Source organism: Capricornis sumatraensis, chromosome 9 (assembly GCF_032405125.1).
Source record: "Capricornis sumatraensis isolate serow.1 chromosome 9, serow.2, whole genome shotgun sequence".
NCBI lineage: Eukaryota > Metazoa > Chordata > Mammalia > Artiodactyla > Bovidae > Capricornis > Capricornis sumatraensis.
This window is the reverse complement of record NC_091077.1, coordinates 21,847,515-21,868,797: the sequence shown is the minus strand read 5'-3', so window position 1 is coordinate 21,868,797 and position 21,283 is coordinate 21,847,515. Positions and strand designations below refer to the sequence as shown.

Sequence of the window (21,283 nt, the reverse complement as noted above, 5' to 3'; positions counted from 1 at the left end):
TATATAGTATCCTTCCTTATCTCTTGTAATCTTTATGTTAAGGTCTATTTTGTCTGATATGAGAATTTCTACTCCAGCTTTCTTTTGCTTCCCATCTGCATGGAATATATTTTTCCATCCTCTTACTTTCAGTATATATATGTCTTTAGGTCTGAAGTGGTTTCTTGTGAAGTGAAGTTGTTCAGTCGTATTCGACTCTTTGCGACTCCATGGACTGTAGCCTACCAGGCTCCTCCATCCATGGAATTTTCCAGGCAAGAGTACTGGAATGGGTTGCCATTTAGACAGTGTATATATGCATCTTGTTTTTGTATCCATTCAGCCAGTTTTTCTTTTCTTTGGAGCATTTAATCTGTTTACATTTAAAGTAATTATTGATATATACAGTCCTATTGCCATTATCTTAATTGTTTGGGGTTGATTTTGTAGATCTTTTTTTTAACTCTTGTATTTCTTGACTATATAAGTCCATTTAACATTTGTTTTAAAGCTGGTTTGGTGGTACTAGATTCTCTTAACTTTTGCCTGTCTGAAAATCTTTTGATTTCTCCATTAATTTTGTATGAGATCCTTGCCGGGTACAGTAATCTTGGTTGTAGATTTTTCCCTTTCAGTACTTTAAATATATCCTGCCACTCCCTTATCACCTGTTAAGCGTATGAGGTTTCCTTTGTATGTTACTTGTTAGCGTCTCCCTTGTTGTATTTAATATTCTTTGTGTTTAGACTTTGTTAGTTTGATTAGTATGTGTCTTGGGGTGTTTCTCCTTGGGTTTATCCTGTATGGGACTCTTTGTGCCTCTTGGACTTGATTGACTATTTCCTTTTCCATGTTGGGGAAATTTTCAACTATAATCTCTTCAAAAATTTTCTCATACCCTTTCTTCTTCTCTTCTTCTGCTACTGCTACTGCTACTGCTAAGTCACTTCAGTCGTGTCCAACTCTGTGCGACCCCATAGATGGCAGCCCACCAGGCTCCCCTATCCCTGGGATTCTCCAAGCAAGAACACTGGAGTGGGTTGCCATTTCCTTCTCCAATGTATGAAAGTGAAAAGTGAAAGTGAAGTCGCTCAGTCGTGTCCGACTCTTGGTGACCGCATGGACTGCAGCCTACCAGGCTCCTCCATCCATGGGATTTTCCAGGCAAGAGTATTGGAGTGGGGTGCCATTGCTCTTCTTCTGGGACCCCTATAATTAGAATGTTGGTGCATTTGATATTGTCCCAGAGGTCTCTGAGACTATCCTCAATGCTTTTCATTCTTTTTACTTTATTCTGCTCTTCAGGAATTATTTCCAGCATTTTATCTTCCAGGTCACTGATTCATTCTTCTGCTTCAAATATTCTGGTATTGTTTCCTTCTAGAGTTGAGAGTATTTTTAATTTCAGTAATTGTGTTGTCTCTGCATGTTTATTGTTTAATTCTTCTGGGTCTTTGTTAATTGATTCTTGCATTTTGCTTTCAAGGTTTTTGATCACATTTACTATCATTATTCTGAATTCGTTTTCAGGTAGTTTGCCTGTTTCCTCTTCATTTATTTGGACTTCTGTGTTTCTAGTTTGTTCCTTCATTTGTGTAGTATTTCTCCGCCTTTTCATTATTTATTTATTTTTTTTTAACTTATTGTGCTTGAGGTCTCCTTTTCCCAGGCTTCAAGGTTGAATTCTTTTTTTTGGTTTCTGCCTTCCTAAGGTTGTACCAGTGGTTTGTGTAAGCTTCTTATAGAGTGAGATTTGTGCTGAGTTTCTGTTTGTTTCTTTTTCCTCTGATGGGCAAGGCTGAGTGAGGTGGTAATCCTGTCTGCTGATGATTGGGTTTGTATTTTTGTTTTGTTTGTTGTTTAGATGAAGCATCCTGCACAGGGTGCTACTGGTGGTTGGATGATGCTGGGTCTTGTATTCTAGTGGCTTCCTTTATGTGAGTTCTCACTATTTGGGTTTCCCTGTAGCTCAGATGGTAAAGGATCTGCCTGTAATGCAGGAGACCCAGGTTCGATTCCTGGGTCAGGAAGATCCCCTGGAGAAGGGAATGGCAACCCACTCTAGTACTCTTGCCTGGAGAATCCCATGGACAAAGGAGCCTGGCGGGCTACAGTCCACGGAGTCACAAAGGGTCGGACACGACTGAGTGACTGACACTAACACTACTAGGATTAGTTCTCTGGCAGTCTAGGGTCTTGGAGTCAGTGCTCCCACTCCAAAGGCTCAGGGCTTGATCTCTGCCATGTACAGCAGCACTATCCTCACCCACAGCTGATGCTCACAACATCCACTCCTGCTCCTAGTGAGTCTGCAGTGAGTCTACAGGGCTTGGCTAGGGTACACATTATTTTTAATCACTCTAAAACATTCACAAATATTCTGAACTGTAAAACAAGTGTAAATAAATTGCAAAGGATTGAAGTCATACAGAATGTATCCTCTGACCACTCTAGAATTAAACTAGAAGTCAATAAGAAAAAATCTCCAGATACTTGAAAATTAGACAGTACATTTCTCAATAATCCATGGGTCAAAAAAGGAATCATGAAAGTAATTTGAAAAATACTCTAAATAAAATGAAAGCATACCGTATAAATATTTGTGGAGCAGGTGAGTAATAGGATAACATGTTTGTATTAGAAAAGAAAAAAATGCCTAGAATTAATGACTTGAGCCTTTATCTTAAGAAACTTGGAAGAGAAGAGCTAATTAAATTCAAAATAAGTGAAAGAGAGAAATTAAATAAAGATAAGAGCAAAATCAGTGATATAGAATACAGAGACAATAGAACCAGTGAAAGTGGAATGTGGTTCTTTTCTTTTTTTAATCAATAGAATGAATAAACCTCTAAGCAAAGTGATAAATAAGACACAAATTACCAATATTAGGAATGAAAGAGACAATATCACTGTGAATCCTACAGACATATAGGTAATAAGGGAGTATTGCTAGGAGGTTTATGCCAGTAAATTCAGCAACTTAGATGAAATGAACAAATTCTTTTAAGAAGATAAACTACCAAAGTTTACTCAAAAAATATACCTACTGAAGAAACTGAAAATCTTCACAACAAGAGTTTCAGGTTCTGATAATTTTACTGGTGAATTGTAAAAATCATTTTAGGAAGAAATAGTGTCAATTCCACACGAACTGTTTTCAGAGAAAAGGCAAAGGAAATATGTCCCAACTCATTTTATGAAGGTGGTATTACTGTGTTAGCAAAAACTAGACAAAGGCATTACAAGAAAACTAGAGATGAGTAACTCTCACAAATGCAGAGATCCATAACAAAATATTAGCAAGTCAAATTCAGCATTATATACATAAAGATAATACACTATGACAGAGGTCCAGAATTCAGTAATAGGAGGAGAGCATCCACAAAATCCTGATGGGGAGTCAGAGCCCAAGAGAAGAATGTGTTAGTCCATAGTGATATTTTAAAAATGAAAAACAAAGTGGCATTTGCAGGGGGGGTGGGTGCGGGGCAGGTGTGAAGGATAAATCCCTTCCTTATAGTAGAATCTTAGCCAATAAATACAGGAGGAATAATGGAGTTAGAAAATTATTCTTTGAAAGCTATCACAGTAGTAATTCATACAAGAAACAATAGAGGTGCTAAAACTGATGAAGGAAAAGCTTGATGAGATATGAGACATTACACAGTCTCAGTGTATCTGTTTCCCAAATATTGACAGCAAAGTAAAAAAAAAAATAATATGATGGAGAAGCCTGGCAGATACCACCTGTACCAGGAGATAGAAGGTAACATTCTCTGTAATGATACAAATTGAAATAGTGCCCATCTGATCAGATGCAATGTAAGGACTATATCATCAGTTCTGTGATACTGCTGTAGAAAAGTGAAATCGCTCAGTCGTGTCTGACTCTTTGCGACCCAATGGATAGTAGCCCACCAGGCTTCTCAGTCCATGGAATTTTCCAGGCAAGAGTACTGCAGTGGGTTGCCATTTCCTTCTCCAGGGGAACCCAGGTCTCCTGCATTGTGGACAGATGCTTTACCATCTATCCGAACCACCAGGGAAGCCCGATATTGCTGTAAAGATGCATAATCTGATTCTAGTCCTGAAGAAATATTAGAAAAATATAAATTTGGGGAGACATTCTATAAAATAATTTTCAGTAATTTTTAAAATTACCAGTCATGAAAGTCAGGGAAAATCTGAGGAACTGTTCCAGATTGAAAGGAACTAAAGAGACATGATAACGATGTGTAATTTTGAATAATGCATAATATAATGTGTAGTTCTGAACTGGATCCTGTTATTGTAAAGGACATATTGGGACAGTTGGCAAAATTGAATGGGAACTGAGGACCATATGGTAGTAATGTATTATTCTCAATTTCCTGATTTTAACAGTAAAAAATGCCCTTGTTTTGTAGGAAATACTGGTGTTTGGATGTCAGATCAGCAATTCATTCTCAGGTGGTTTGAGTGGAAAAGTCATGATGTATACTGTATTTCTGTTTTTCTGTAAGCTTGTGATTGTTATTTAAAATATTAAAAACAAACACTTGGTTCTTAAAAAGATAAAATTCATTTATTTGAAAAATAATGGAGGTAGATAATACAGTTCTGGTAAATTGAACTGTTCTTTTCCTCATGCATGTATTTTTTAAATTTACTTAAAATTTTATTTAAATTTATTTATGTGGTTCCACTGGGTCTTAGTTGTGGCATGCAGGATTTTTTGTTGTGTTGTTGCAACACTCATATTCTTAGCTGTGGCATGTAATCTAGTTCCCTGACCAGGGATCAAACCTGAGCCCCCAACATTGGGAGTACAGAGTTTTAGCCAGTGGACCAACTAGAGAAGTCCCTTAATTTACTTAAAAATTTTTTAATTTCATATTGAGGTATAGTTGATTTCCAATGTTGTGTTAGTTTCAGGTGTACAGCAAAATGATTCTCTTATACAATACATATGCCTTTTTCTTTTTCCCCAGATTCCTTTCCTGGGTAGATTATTACAGAATATTGATTAGAGGCTCTTATATTACAGTAGGTCCTTGCTGATTGCATATTTTGTATATGTGTGTGTGTTAGTTGTTCAGTTGTGTCTGATTCTTTGTGACCCCATGAACTTGTAGCCTGCCAGGCTTCTCTGTCCATGGAATTCTCCAGGCAAGAATACTGGAGTGCATTGCCATTCCCTTCTCCAGAGGATCTTCCCGACCTAGGGATCAAACCCTGGTCTCCTGCGTTGCAGGCAAATTCTTTACCATTTGACCTACGGGGAAGTCCTGTATTTTATATATAGTAAGTCTGTTAATCTCAACGTCATAATTATCCCCCACCCCTATCCTTTCCCCATTGGTAACTATAAGTTTGTTTTTGAACTCTGTGACTCTGTTTTATAAGTAAGATTTTTTTAGATTTCATATATAAGTGATTCATATTTTTCTGTTTTATAAGTAAGACTTTTTTTAGATTTCATATGTAAGTGATATCATATTTTTCTGTTTCATAAGTAAGACTTTTTTAGATTTCATATGTAAGTGACATCATGTTTTTCTTTGTCTCACTTAGCATGATAATCTCTAGGTCCATCCATGTTGCTCCAAATGGCATTATTTCATTCTTCTGTTTTTTTTAATGGCTGATTAATACGACCTAAGAAAACATTGGTACGATTTATGTCAGAGAATGTTTTTGCTGATGTTCTCTTCTAGAAGTCTTATGGTGTCATGTCTTATATTTAAGTCTTTAAGCCATTTCGAGTTTATTTTTGTGTATAGTGAGAATGTGTGTTCTAAGTTCATTGCTTTACATGTGGCTATCCAATTTTGCCCACACCACTTGCTGAAGAGATTGTCTTTTTTTTTGTAAATTCTTGTCTTGTCAATGAATTGACCATAGTTGTGCGGATTTTTCTGTGCTGTCTTATTCCATTTCATTGATCCACGTCTGTTTTTGTGCCAATACCACACTGTTTTGATTATGTAGTTTTGTTGGTGTTGTCTGCTATCTAGGAGGGTTATGCCTCCTGCTTTGTTCTTCAGGATTGCTTTGGCAATCCTAGTCTTTAATGGTTCCATATGAATTTTAGAATAACTCATTCTAGTTCTATGAAAAATGTCATGGGTAATTTGATAGGGATTGCCTTAAATCTGTAGATTGCTTTGGATAGTGTGAACATTTTAATAATGATAGTTCTTCCAGGCCAAGAGCTTGGGGTAGCTTTCCATTTCTCTGCATCATCTTCAGTTTTCTTTTTTTTTCTTAATATGTATATTTTATTGAAGTATACTTGACTTAATGTTTCAGATGCACAGTAAGGTGATTCAGTTATACATATACACAAATATTAGTTTTGAAATTATTTTCCATTCAGTTCAGTTCAGTCGCTCAGTCCTGTCCGACTCTTTGTGACCCCATGAATCGCAGCACGCCAGGCCTCCCTGTCCATCACCAACTCCCGGAGTTCACTCAGACTTACATCCATCGAGTCAGTGATGCCATCCAGCCATCTCATCCTCTGTCGTCCCCTTCTCCTCCTGCCCCCAAGCCCTCCTAGCATCAGAGTCTTTTCCAATGAGTCAACTCTTCGCATGAGGTGGCCAAAGTACTGGAGCTTCAGCTTTAGCATCATTCTTTCCAAAGAAATCCCAGGGCTGATCTCCTTCAGAATGGACTGGTTGGATCTCCTTGCAGTCCAAGGGACTCTCAAGAGTCTTCTCCAACACCACAGTTCAAAAGCATCAATTCTTTGGCGCTCAGCCTTTTTCACAGTCCAACTCTCACATCCATACATGACCACAGGAAAAACCATAGCCTTGACTAGACGGACCTTAGTCGGCAAAGTAATGTCTCTGCTTTTGAATATGCTATCTAGGTTGGTCATAACTTTTCTTCCAAGGACTAAGCGTCTTTTAATTTCATGGCTGCAATCACCATCTGCAGTGATTTTGGAGCCCCCCAAAATAAAGTCTGACACTGTTTCCACATCTATTTCCCATGAAATGATGGGACCGGATGCCATGATCTTCATTTTCTGAATGTTATAGGTTATTAAAAAATGTTGACTATAGTTATCTGTGCTATCCAGTAAACCTTTGTTGCTTGTTGCATATCTATTTTTTTAATTGGAAATCTAGCATTCTATTTGTAAGTCAAACAAGTGGAATAAAAATGTTATAAATGTTTTAGTTAGAGAAACGGTCATAAGTTTTCTAAAACATATATAATATATATTATTTATATATTTACAGAAGCTTTTCTACTATGCTTGATAAAGTTTTGAGAAAGAACATCCAAAAAAAAAAGATGGAGAAATTGGAAAATATAAACTAAATGAGATGGGAGCACTGAATATGTAATAGAAAAAGTGAAACTAGATAAAAGTAAAAGATCATCATATAGTCCAGTTATGTTTAAATATGGTTGCATATTAGAAATATATCTGGAACTCTGGCCAAAAAACCCCCAATATCTGGGCATTTGTATTTTTCAAAAAATTCGAAGATCATTCTGATATGCATCTGGATTTTAAAAAGCGATTACAGATTTTTCTATTAAACAGTAGTTTTGATGATACTTAATTCTGTTATTTTTCTGTTGACCAATCACGATGCAGTGGTATTAAGGGAGTAATAGTTACATGATCACAATAGTAAAAGATATTTATCAGTTTTCACAATCAATAGCCAGACCAAAAAAAAAAAAGGTAATTCCAGTGGCAAGCCATAATGGGAACATGATTAATCAGCAATATAAAATAGTCACATACAGTTTGAGGGGCCATGCAAGTGGTGTGGTAAGTGGAAGTGCACACATGCACATGGTTCCACCTGCCCAGCCAGTCTGTGTCATTTGGTTGGTGCATTTAATCCATTTACATTTAAGGTAATTATCAATATTATGATCCTTTTACCATTTTCTTAATTGCTTTAGGTTTTCTGTAGGTCTTTTCCTTCTCTTGTTTTCCTGCCTAGAGAAGCTCCTTTTAACTTTTGCTTCTCTGGAAAGACTAATTTCTCCATCAAATCTGAATGGGAATCTTGCTGGGTGGAGTATTCTTGGTTGTAGGTTCTTTCCTTTTCATGTCATTCCCTTCTAGCTTGTAGAGTTTCAGTTGAGAGTTCCCTGATGGGAGTTCCCTTGTATGTTATTTGCGATTTTTTTCCTTATTGCTTTTAATATTTTATTTTTGTCTTTAACTTTTGTCAGTTTATTGCTATGTGCCTTGGTGTATTCTTCCTTGGGTCTATCCTGCCTGAGGCTCTGCTTAGGGGACTTGGTTGACTACTTCCTTGAAGTTTTCAGCTGTTATCTCTTCAAATATTTTCTCAGGTCCTTTGTATCTCTCTTCTTCTGGAACCTCTATAATGCAAATGTTGATGCACTTAATGTTGTCCCATAGGTCTCTTAGGCTGACTTCATTTCTTTTCATTCTTTTTTTCTATATTCTCTGTGGCAGTGACTTCCACCGTTCTGTCCTCTAGGTCACTTGTCTGTTCTTCTGCCTCAGTTATTCTGCTATTGATTCCTTCTAGTATATTATTCATCTGTCTGTTCTTTAGTTCTTGTAAGTCATTGGTAAACATTTGCGTCTTCTCCATTGTTTTCCCAAGATCCTGGGTCATCTTTACTATCATTCTAAATTCTTTTTCTGGAGGGTTGCCTGTCTCCACTTCATTCAATTGTTTATCTGGGATTCTATCTTGTCCCTTCATCTGGGACATAACTTTCTGCTTTTTTATCCTGATAAAACTTTCTGTAATGTGGTTTTTGTTTTCGCTATTGTGGGGACTGCGCTTCTTCCTATTTCTTCTGTCAGTTCTCTGATGGAGGAGGCTGAGAGGCTTGTTTAAGCTTGCTATGGGAGGGACTGGTGGTAGGAAAAACTGGGTCTTGCCCTGGTGGTTAGGTCCTTGTTCAGTAAAGCTTTAATCCACTTGTCTGGTGGGGTTGCACTCAAACCTCCCTCATAGTTGTTTGGCCTGAGGTTACCCAGTCCTGGGGTCTGTGGGCTCTATGGTAGGGTTAATAGTGGCCTCTAAGAGGGCTTACTCCCAAGGGGCACCTTCTCAGACTGCTGCTGCCAGTGCTCCCTTGCCTACCCATGCCTCCACAGGAGACCCTCTAACACGAATAGGTAGTTTTGGTTCAGTCTCCTGTGGGGAGACTATGCTCCTTTCCTCTGGGTCTTGGTGGGCACAAGAGTTTGTGCTCTCCAAGACTGGAGTCTCTGTTTACCCTAGTCCTATTCAGTTCAGTTCAGTCGCTCAGTCGTGTCTGACTCTTTGCTACCCCATGAATCGCCGCACACCAGGCCTCCCTGTCCATCACCAACTCTCGGAGTTCACTCGGACTGACGTCCATCGAGTCAGTGATGCCATCCAGCCATCTCATCCTCTGTCGTCCCCTTCTCCTCCTGTCCCCAATCCCTCCCAGCATCAGTCTTTTCCAATGAGTCAACTCTTTGCATGAGGTGGCCAAAGTACTGGAGCTTCAGCTTTAGCATCATTCCTTCCAAAGAAATCCCAGGACTGATCTCCTTCAGAATGGACTGGTTGGATCTCCTTGCAGTCCAAGGGACTCTCAAGAGTCTTCTCCAACACCACAGTTCAAAAGCATCAATTCTTTGGCGCTCAGCCTTTTTCACAGTCCAACTCTCACATCCATACATGACCACAGGAAAAACCATAGCCTTGACTAGACGGACCTTAGTCGGCAAAGTAATGTCTCTGCTTTTGAATATGCTATCTAGGTTGGTCCTAACTATTCTTCCAAGGAGTAAGTGTCTTTTAATTTCATGGCTGCAATCACCATCTGCAGTGATTTTGGAGCTGAAAAAATAAAGTCTGACACTATTTCCACTGTTTCCCCATCTATTTCCCATGAAGTGATGGGACCGGATGCCATTATCTTCGTTTTTTTAATGTTGAGCTTTAAGCCAACTTTTTCACTCTCCACTTTCACTTTCATCGAGAGGCTTTTTAGTTCCTCTTCACTTTCTGCCATAAGGGTGGTGTCATCTGCATATCTGAGGTTATTGATATTTCTCCCGGCAATCTTGATTCCAGCTTGTAGTCCTAGTCCTGTAGGAGTCTAGTAATCAAATCCCACTGGCCTTCAAAGTTAGATTCTCTGGGGATTCCCAGTCCCTTTGTCAGATCCCCAGGCTGTGAAGCCTGATGTGGAGTTCAGAACCTTCACAACAGCGGGAGAACTTCTTTGGTATTATTGTTCTTCAGTTTGTGGGTCACCCTCCCAGTAGGTATAGAATTTCATTTTATTGTGATTGCGGCCCTCCTCCCGTCTTACTGCAGCTTTCTCTTTGTCTTTGGCCGTGGGGTATCTTTTTTTGGTGGGTTCCAGTGACCTCCTGTCAGTGGTTATTCAGCAGATAGTTACAGTTTTGCTGCTCTCGCAGGAGATGAGCACATGTCCTTCTATTCCACCATCTTGACCAGAACCTCAGTTTTCTTTACTAATTTTGTTTCACTTCTTCAATGAAGCTTATGTCTTAAGTATTTTATTTTTGAGATTGCAATTTTAAAAAGTATTTTCTTTTCCAGTTTTCTTTCTGAGATTTCATTGGTGGTGTAAAGAAATGCAGCCGATTTCTGTCTGTTAATCTTGTATCTTGCTACCTTGCTGGATTCTTTTCTTAGTTCTTTTCTGTGAGTCTTTGGGGTTTTCTGTGCTACTGTTATCGTTCAGTCGTGTCCAACTCTTTGCAGCCTCATGGAGTGCAGCATGCCAGGCTCCCCTGTCCATCACTATCTCTTGGAGTTTGTTCAGATTCATGGTCACTGAGTTGGTGATGCTATCTAACCATCTCATCCTCTGCCACCCCCTTCTCCTTTGGTCTTGCATCTCTCCCAGCATCAGGGTCTTTTCCAATGAGTCGGCTCTTTGCATCAGGGGACCAAAATATTGGAACCTCAAGCATCAGTCCTCCAATGAATATTCAGGGTTGATTTCCTTCAGGGTTTGATCTCCTTGCATTCCTAGAGAGTCTCAAGAGTCTTCTCCAGCCCCACAATTTGAAAGCATTAATTCTTCAGCACTCAGCCTTCTTTATGGTCCAACTCTCACATCCATACATGATTACTGGGAAAACCATAGCTTTGACTATATGGATCTTTGTCAGCAAAGTTATGTCTCTGCTTTTAATACACTGTTTAGGTTTGTCATAGCTTTCCTTCCAAGGATCAAGCATCTTTTAATTTCACGGGTACAGTCAACATCCACAGTGATTTTGGAGCCCAGGAATAATAAAATCTGTCATTGCTTCTGCTTTTTCCTCTTCTGTTTGTCATGAAGTAATGGAACCAGATTCCATGATCCTAGTTTTTTGAATGTTGAGTTTTAAGTCTGCTTATCAAGAGGCTCTTTAGTTCTTCTTCACTTTCTGCCATTAGAGTGGTATCATGTGTGTATCTGCGATTGTTGATATATCTCCTGGCAGTCTTGATTCCAGCTTGTGATTCATCCAGCCCTGTATTTCCCATGATGTACTACTCTGCATATAAGTTAAATAAGCAAGGTGACAATATACAGCCTTGTAGTCCTTTCCCAATTTTGAACCAGTTCATTGTTCCATGTCTAGTTCTAACTGTTGCTTCTTGACAGGTTTCTCAGGAGTGTACAGGTGTACAGGTTTCTCAGGAGACAGGTAAGGTGGTCTGGTATTCCTATCTCTTTAGGAATTTTCCATAGTTGGTTGTGATCCACACAGTCGAAAGCTTTAGTGTCGTCAATGAAGTAGGTGTTTTTCTGGAATTCCGTTGGTTTCTCTGTGACCCAGTAAATGTTGGTGATCTGATCTCTGGTTTCTCTGCCTTTTCTAAATCCAGTTTGTATATCTGGAAGTTCTCAGTTGATGTACTGAAGAGTCCTAGCTTGAAGGATTTTGAGCATAACCTTTCCAGGATGGGAAAAGGTCAGTTTTTCATTCCAGTCCTAGAGAAGGGCAATGCCAAAGTGTTTTCAATATATAATATCATATCATCTGCATACAGTGGCAGTTTTACCTCTTTCCTTCCAATTTGGATACCCCCCCCCCCTTTTTTTTTGTCTTACTGATAAGCCACGGCTAGGTTTTCCTCTACTATATTGAATGAAAGAGATGAGAGTGAGCATCCTTGTCTCATTCCAGATGTTAGCAGGAAGACTTTCAGTTTTTCACCACTGAGTATTAACTGTGGGTTTGTCACGAATAGCTTTTATTGTCTTGAGATGTGTTCCCTCTATATCCAGTCTGGTAAGACTTTTTATCATAAATGGATGTTGCTTTTTGTCAGATGTTTTTCTCTGCATCTATTGAGAAGATCATGTGGTTTTTGTCTTTTCTTTTGTTTGTGTCTTCTATCACATTGATTGATTTGCTTTTGTTGAACCAGTCTTATAAACTTAGGATGAATCCCACTTGATTGTGGTGTGTGCTGTGTTTTATGTGTTGTTGGATTCAGTTTGCTAATATTTTGTTGAGAATTTTTGCATCCATATAGACGGCAGCCCACCAGGCCCCCCTGTCCCTGGGATTTTCCAGGCAAGAGTACTGGAGTGGGGTGCCATTGCCTTCTCTGAAACCAAAGATGTTGGTCTGTAATTTTCTTTTTGATGGTGTCTTTGTCTGGTTTCTGTATCAGAGTTGAGAGTGTTTCCTGCTCTTCCATTTGTTGGCAGAGGATCAGTGTAAGTTCTTTATATGTTTGATAGAATTCTCCTGTGAAGTTATCTGTTCCTGGACTTTCGTAGAGTGCTTTTTCGTTTTAAAAATAATTTTATTTGTTTTTGGTTGTGCTGGGTCCTTGTTGCTGCTTGGGCTTCTCTCTAGTTGCAGTGAGTGGGGGCTACTCTGTGGTTGCAGTGTTGTGGCTCACTAGTTGTGGTGCTCAGCCTTAGTTGCTCCTCAGTGTGTGGCATCTTCCTGGACCAAGGATTGAGCCCGTCTCCTTTATTGGCAGGCAGATTCTTTACCTCTGAGCCACCAAGGAAGCTGTATAGAGTACTTTTTAGTAACAGACTCTGTTTTGCTTCTAGTGATTGATCTATTTCTTCTTGATTCAATTTTGGTGGAGTATGTTTCTAGAAACTTGTCCATTTCTTTTAGGTTGTCGAATTTGCTGCCATGTAATTGTTCATAGTATTCCCTTAGGTTTTTTTGTATTTCTGCAGTATCAGTTGTTACATCTCCTTTGTCATTTCTTATTTTGTTGATTTGGATTCTCTATTCTTCCTGGTCAGGCTGGCCAGAGGTTTGTCAGTCTTGCCTATCCTTTCAAAGAACCAGGTCTTGGTTTTATTGATTTTTTTTTTTTCCTCATATTAAAAAAAAAAATTTGGATTTTACTCTTTTTCTTTCATATCTGTATTATTTCCTTCTTTTGGCTGATTTTAGGTTTTCTTTTCCTTTTTTTTCTTCTGATTTCTTAAAGTGGTAGTTTAGGTTGTTTGAGATTTTTCTTGTTTCTGAGGAAGGAATGTATCAGTATGGACTTCCCTCTAAGAACCACATTTGCTGCATTCCAGAGATTTTGCATGGTTGTGTTTTCATTGTCATTTGTCTCAAGGTATTGTAAAATTTCCTTTTTAATTTCGTCATTGACCCATTGGTTTCTTAGTAGCATGCTGTTTAATCTCCAGTAATTGGTTTTTTTCTCATTTCTTTTTTTGTGGTTGATTCCTAGTCTCATGCTGTTGTGGTCAGAAAAGGTGCTTGAGATAATTTCTGTACTCTTAAATTTGTTGAGGCTTGTTTTTTGTCATAGTATGTGATGAATCCTAGAGAATGTTCAGTGTGCACTTGAAAAGAATGTGTATTCTGGGATTTTTTTGGATGTAATGTTCTGAAAATATAATTTATGCCTAAATGTTTTATTGTATCATTTAGGATTTTTGTTTCCTTACTGAGTCTGTCTGGAAGATGTGTCCATTGATGAGAGTGTGGTGTGATAGTCTCTTATTATTGTATTCCTGTCAGTTTCTTCCTGTATGTGTGTTAGTATGTATGTATTTGGATGCTTGTATCTTGTATATGTTGTGTGAAATCCTTTTCTTGGATTGATCCTTTTGTCGTTGTATAGCATTTTTCTTTATCTTCTTTATGGCCCCTTTTTAAAAGGAATTGAATCATACGCATTTATTTCTCTTTGGACATGCTGGGTCTTCACTGCTGTGCAGGGGCTTTCTCTGTTTAAGGCAGGCAGCGGTTCCTCCCCAGTTGCGGTGTACTGGCTTCTCATTCAGCGTGAAGAGCCTCTGCTCTAGAGCTACAGACTCAGCATTTGTAGTGCACATAGGCTTACCTGCCTTGCGGCCTGTGTGGTCTTCCCATTGCAGGGATCAGACCCTTGTCCTCTGCATTGGCATATGAGTTTTTAACCCGTGGACTACAAGGCAAGTCCTGCAGCCTTTGTTTTAAATTCTTCTTTGTCTGATACAAGTATTGTAATCCCTGCTTTTTTGTCATTTCTGTTCACATGAAATACCTTTTTCCATCCTCTCACTTAGAATCTATGTGTGTCCTTTGCCCTGAATTGGTTATCTTTAGGTATATTGTAGGCTCTTTTTTTTTTTTTAATCCAATCTGCCACTCTGCCTTTTGATTAGAGCATTTAGTCCATTGACACTGAAGGTAATTATTGATAGATATGTATTTATTGCCATTTTAAACCGCATTTTCCTCTTGATTTTATGTTTCTTCTTTGTTCCTTTCTTTTTGTTTTTCCTGTTGTGCTTTGATGATTTTTTTTTTTTTTTGGTATTATACTTATGTTCTTTTTGGCTTTTGTGAATCTATTTTATGTTTTTTGATTTGTGGATACCCTGTTTTTCAAGTATGTCAACCCCTTCCTTATGTATTTCTCTTAGACTGGTAGTCATATAGGCTGAAAGACATTCTAGGAAGAAAACTACATTTTCTCACTTTCCTCCTCCACGTGTTATGATTTTGATGTCCTGTTCGACATCTTCATGTCCATCCTTTTGTTCTTCATTGTGTTATCATCACTTTAATAGAAGTGTTTTTAATTTTTTTATATGTGTAATGATTTAAGTGATTTACTTTCCAGTTTTGATTTTCTCTTATAGATTCTTCTTTTCTTTAAAGATTTAGAGAAGATCTTTCAATATTTCCTTTAAGATAGGTTTCGTAGTGCTGTGTTCTTTTAGTTTATGCCTGTCTGAGAAATTCTTTATCTTGTCTTCTTTTCTAAATTATAGTCTTGCTGGGTAGAGTATTCTAGGTTGTGAATTTTTCCCTTTCAGGACTTTGAGTATATCTTGCCACTCCCTTCTGGCCTGTAATGTTTCTGTGCAGGTGATAAACCTGCTGCTGCTGTTGCTGCTAAGTCACTTCAGTCATGTCCGACTCTGTGTGACCCCAGAGACGGCAGCCTTATGAGGGGGTCCTTATAATTAAATCTTTGTTTCTTTCTTTCTGCCTTAAGAATTTTCTCTTTAACTTTTGCCATTTTTATATAATATGTCTTAGTATAGATCTGTTTGGGTTTATCTTATTTGGGACCTCCTGTGGTTCCTGTTGGAGAAGGCAATGGCACCCCACTCCACTACTCTTGCCTGGAAAACCCCATGGGCGGAGGAGCCTGGAAGGGTGCAGTCCATGGGGTCGCTGAGTCGGACTTGAATAAGTGACTTCACTTTCACTTTTCACTTTCATGCATTGGAGAAGGAAATGGCAACCCACTCCAGTGTTCTTGCCTGGAGAATCCCAGGGACGGGGGAGCCTGGTGGACTGCCGTCTGTGGGGTCGCACAGGGTTGGACACGACTTAGCAGCAGCAGCAGTGCTTCCTGTTAGGGCTTCCCAGATGGCTCAGTGGGTAAAGAATCCACCTGCAGTGCAAGAGTCAGAGGAGATGTGAGTTCAGTCTCTGGGTTGGGAAGATCCCCTGGAGGAGAGCATGACAACCCACTCTTGTATTCTTGCCTTGAGAATCCCATGGACAGAGCAGGATATCTGTTTGCTTTTACAGGTTTGGGAAGTTTTCAGCCATGATTACTTCAGATAATTTTAGACCCCCTTCTGGTAGCCATCTTACTGGTGGATTTGCATGCCTTTTACTATCCCACAGGTCTCTTATATTGCTTTCATTTTTTTCATTTCCTTTCTGTCTGCTGTCCTGATTGAGTGATTTCCATTATTTTATCTGCCAGGTCACTTATTCATTATTCTCCATTGTTTATTATGCTGTTCATTGGTTTTAACTCAGCTTTCATCTCTGCAAATGAATATTCTAATCGTTCTTGGTTCTTTGTAGTCCTTTATTTCTTTTTACAGTAGTCTGCATTTCTGTTGATAGCCTTTCTTAATTCCTTCAGTATTTTCATTACCTCCTTTTTGAAGGTGATGTTTATTAAAAGAGGTCTGTTTCATTGTTCTTTTGGGGGATTTCTCTTGGTCTTTTAATTGAGAATGGTTCTTCTGCTTCTTCATTTTACTTACACTTTTCTTACTCAGAGTTTAGGAAAACTAGTTATATACTGTGGCCTTGGAGGGCTGTTTATATGTGGGGTTGTCCCTTTGTAGCTTGTGTAGGATTAATACATTTGATATGAGGGCACTTTCTAGTATGGATGCCTAGAGCCTCTTTCTTCAGTGTGTACTGGTTTTTATCCCCTTGATGGGAGTGTGCAGATGCAGGAGCTTATTGCCCAGTCCTGAGGTTCGCAGTGGTGGCCCAGGGGCACCCCTGGGGCATGCGATGGGAACGGAGGTGGCTCGTGACTATTCTGGAGTCTGCACAGGCAGCAGCAGGGGGTCGTGACTGCTCTGGGTTCTGGAAGGGAGGTGGTGGGGGCTTGTAACCATTCTTGGTGTCTGGAATGGAATTGGTGGGGGCTGAAGAGCACTAGAAGCCCATGCTGCTGGCAGTGTCCCGTCCGCTACTAGTACGCACACTGGGGAAAGGGCTGTAATCGAGTCCTACCCCTCTTCTCATTGCACCCCCTAAACAATGGTGGCTAGCCTCTAAGGTCGCCCAGGCTTCCTTTGAGTTGAGCTCAGACTGGCTCGCGCTCCAGCCCCATGCTCCCCAGGCTGTTTCTGCAGGGCCAACCGCAGTTCTCTTAAGTTCCCATCTCTGAAGCCCGCCTGTCAGCACTCAGTCCCTGTCCGCACCAACAGAAGAGCAGCTCAGGCTAGGGAGTGCAGTTTGGCAGCACCGACCATCTGTGCAGTTTTCCCTCTGGCCTGACTGTACAAACGAGCTGCACATTCTTCTGTGAGACTCAGAAACTCCCCTTATGTCCTGGCCAATCTCCTGCCAGTGAGGGAGGTTCACAGGGTGCAGGAACCTTTCCTCTTTCATGGCTCCCTTCCACAGGTGCAGGTCCCATCCTGATTCCTTTCTCTATTTCTTTTTGTTCTTTTTCCCTACCCGGGTATGTGGAGATTTTCTTAACCTTTCAGAAGTCTGAGGTCTTCTGCCAGCTTTACAATAGATACTCTGTGAGAATCATTCTACATGTAGATTTATTTTTGATGTTTGTGGGAGAAGGTAAACTTCAAGTCCTACTACTCTTCCATTCTGATTGCTCCCCTGTATGTCTTTTTTGGAGAAATGTCTAGTTAGATTTTCTGTCCATTTTCTGATTGGGTGGTTTGTTGATAGTGAGCTATATGAGCTGTTTGTATATTTTGGAGGTTAATCCCTTGTCAGCCACATTATTTGCAAATATTTTCTCCCATTCTGTGGGATGAATTTTCCTTTTGTTTATGGTTTCCTTTCCTCTGCAAAAGCCTTGAAGTTTAATTAGGTTCCATTTGTTTTTGTTTTGATTAGTCTAGGAGGTAGCCCTAAAAAGATACTGCTGCGATTTATGTCAAAGATTGTTCTGCAGCAGTTTTCCTCTGAGAGTATTATTGTATCCGATCATACAGTTAGGTCTTTCCTCCATTTTGAGTTCATTTTTGTCTATGGTATTAGAGAATGTTCTAATCTCATTCTTTTACATGTCACACACCAATTTTCCCAGTACCACTTATTGAAGAGACTGCCTTTTCTCCATCATATATTCTTGCCTCCATTGTTATAGGTCAATTGACCATTGGTACATGGGTTTATTTCTGATCTTTCTAGCCTGTTCACTTGATCTATAGGTTTGTGTTTGTGTCATTATATACTGTTTTTTTATTACTGTAGCTTTATAGTATAGTCTGAAGTCAGGGAGCTCTGTTTTTCTTTCTCAGTGTTCTTTGGTTATTTGTGGTCCTGCATATAATAATCTCATTTTAAAAAATTTTTGATAAGTAAAATTGCTTGAATATTTTCTTTTTAGAAGTAATATTCTGATACTTATTAAGGTAGCATGATTTTCCTCTTTTTACCTTCAAAGGTTGCTCAAGAAACAGATGTTAGAGCCCAGATTCGTCTACAGTTTCGTGATGTCAATGGAGAACTTGTGGCTGTGCAGAGATCTATGCTTTGTACTCAGAAAAGCAAAAAGACAGAATTTAAAACCTTGGAAGGAGTCATTACTAGAACAAAGTAGGTGTTTATTTTATATTTGAGTGTCTGATCCTTTTTGTCTTTCGGTCTACAAACCTGTATGTTTTCCTTCTACATTTTAAGTTTATTTTAAGGGAACTTATTAATTATTTTTTTGCTTTTTAAAACTATTTCAACATAACTATGCTTACAGAAATACACTCATATGGGTTAATAAAATACACAATTTGGACCAAAAACCTGGTACAAGGTTTGCTTGGAAAAAAAAAAACACCAAAGGATTTGCAGTCTGGTTTTTTAATCTATTAAAAATGGAAATTATTAATTTTTAAACAGACTTTACCTTTAAACCTGTTTTAGTTTCTTAGCACAACTGAGCAGAAAGTAGAGTTTCATCCTACCTCTGCACCTGTACAGCCTTATCACTATCATCATTTAATTTTTTATTTGATACTATTTGTCAGTTAAACAGTGATCCCATTAAAGATTTAGTAATAATGGTCCATTCATTTGAGTAAATTTATGGACAGTTGCTGAATTGAAGGTGCATAATCACTCAAATACAGATTGAATGAGTGAAAAGTGCTAGTAATCATGTCTGTAGGGAAAGATGAGGTAAGCAGATAGGTAGGGAAGCGTGTTGTCCCTTTGAGCTGCTGTCATTCTGTTAAGGGCAGGTATCATCTTGAAATGGGTTTGGATGTTGGAATTAGGCTGCCCTGAGTTCAAAGCTTTATCCTTATTGAGCGAATTACTTATCTTATCCCTTTCATTTATTAATTTGTTAAACTAATTAAATAATCTGTTAACCAATAATGTGTAGCACCTATTATGTGCTAGAGACGGTGACTTTTAAACACACTCAGGTCTCTCCTGCAAGCTCAGGTTTCATTTCACTTCAGTTACAGTCTGTCTTCATCTTCCCCTTTATGGTCAGTTTTTTCAGAAGAGTTATTGATACTCACTGTCTCCATTTCTTCACTTCCTTCTGACTCTTTCTCTTGCCCCATTCTTATATTGAAACAGCTACAACTGTCACAACCTCTGTATTAATTAGAATAATGCTGTTGGGCTTCCCTGGTGGTTCAGAGGGTAAAGAGTCTGCCTGCAATGCAGGAGACCTGGGTTTGATCCCTGGGTCAGGAAGATCCCCTAGAGAAGGAAATGGCAACCCACTCCAGTACTCTTGCCTGGAAAATCCCATGGACAGAGAAGCCTGGTAGACTACAGTCCATGGGATCGCAAAGAGTCAGACACGACTCAGCAACTTCACTTCACTTCGCTTTACCAAATAGACCTTGCAGTGAGTCTCTATTTTTCTAATTTGTAAAGTATGGCTTCATTATCACTGTAGATATCTTAGAAAGGTGTTAGGGGTTGAAGTAAAGGACATAAAATGCTTAATGTGTCACTGGGACACATTAGTTTTCTGTGATTGTTACAACAAATCACAAACTTAGTGGCTTAAAACAGTGCAAACTTATCTTATAGTTCTATAGTTTAGAAGTCCAAATCGGATCTCACTGGCTTAAAATCAAAGTATTGGCGAGGCTTTGTTCCTTTCTGGAAGCCCTAGGGAACATGTGTTTCTTTGCCACTTTCATGTTTCAGGGGCCACCCACATTCCTTGGATCATGAAAGTCTCCCTCAGTGAGCAGAGTTATCGCATCATCCTTATTTCCTCTTCTGCCTCCCTCTCCCACATTTAATCCCCTGTGATTACCTTGGGCCCACCTAGATAATCTCTCTATTTAAAGTGAGATGGTACAGTGAAATGCTACTAAGCAGTTCAAAAAAAAAAAAAAAGGATGATCTGTTGATACAGCAGCATGGATAAATCTCAAAGAAATCAGACAAAATAGAATACATACTTATTCCATGTATATAAAACTCTTGAAAATGTAAATCTGTAGTGTTTAAAAAGATCAGTCATTGGCTGAGAGTAGGGGTTGGGGTAGAGGAAGGTCAGAATTACACAGGGACATGATGAATATGTTGCAGATGATAAATATGTTCATTGTCTTTACGGTGGCAGTGGTGTCACGATTATATGCATATTTCAAAAGTAAAAGCCATTGTACAGTTTTAATATGTGAAGTTTATTATGTGTAATTTGAAAATATTTTAAAATGTTGAAAATTGTAATCAAATACACTTAACATCAATTTCCAAAAATAAAGTCAGATGAGGAACTGTCCACTTAGCCATGTAAACTAACGTCTTTACAAATTCCAGGAATTCGAATATAACTGTCCTGGAGGGTCTGTGTACAACTCAGTAAATGGTAGCTGTTAATCACTTCTTGGAAATTCTTTTCTAGACTTCCATTTCATAACACAATATTTTTGCCTCTTTCTCTCCCTGACTCACATCCTACCCAGTCAGTTGTTTGGAGTTCCATAGGCTCTGTCTTAGATCCTCTCCTATTTTTGCTCTACATTCTCATTCTTTTTCATTTGTATTTGTACATACTTGTCAGGCGAGTGTATGCTCCTCGGTTCTGTTCTGTCACAACAAAGATTTGGAGTGATGGACGTTAAAGCCCTCAGCGCATCAAGCTCTCGGGTCTTGGACAGACTGTGTTATAGCTCTTAGACAAATCGGTGTTACAGGTCTATTTTATTTAGAAAATAGCAAGAGAATCCTCGAGGTGTGAGGGCATGCCGACCCAAAGACGTGAAGAGAAGAGAGTGGGGGAGCATGCCAGTGTGCAGGAGAGGGAGGGAGAGAGAGCCCTTTGGCTCCTCTTTTTATATGTTTTCCCTCCCCCCGGGCCTGCCCTATGCAAATTGGGCTAGCTGGGGTGCTGTTTGATCTACCTGAAGTCCTCGCTCCGGTGGACCTTTCTTTGACCTT

At 39.1% G+C, this 21,283-nt stretch overlaps 1 protein-coding gene across 1 annotated transcript in view; it reads left to right on the top strand.

The window, feature by feature from the left end:
- RAD50 (RAD50 double strand break repair protein) overlaps positions 1–21,283 on the top strand; it is a 113,126-nt gene that overhangs the window by 23,990 nt on the left and 67,853 nt on the right. Inside the window, exon 3 of the mRNA XM_068980088.1 lies at positions 18,315–18,466. Coding sequence (XP_068836189.1) covers positions 18,315–18,466 — 152 coding nt within the window. The remainder of the gene's footprint in view (positions 1–18,314; positions 18,467–21,283) is intronic.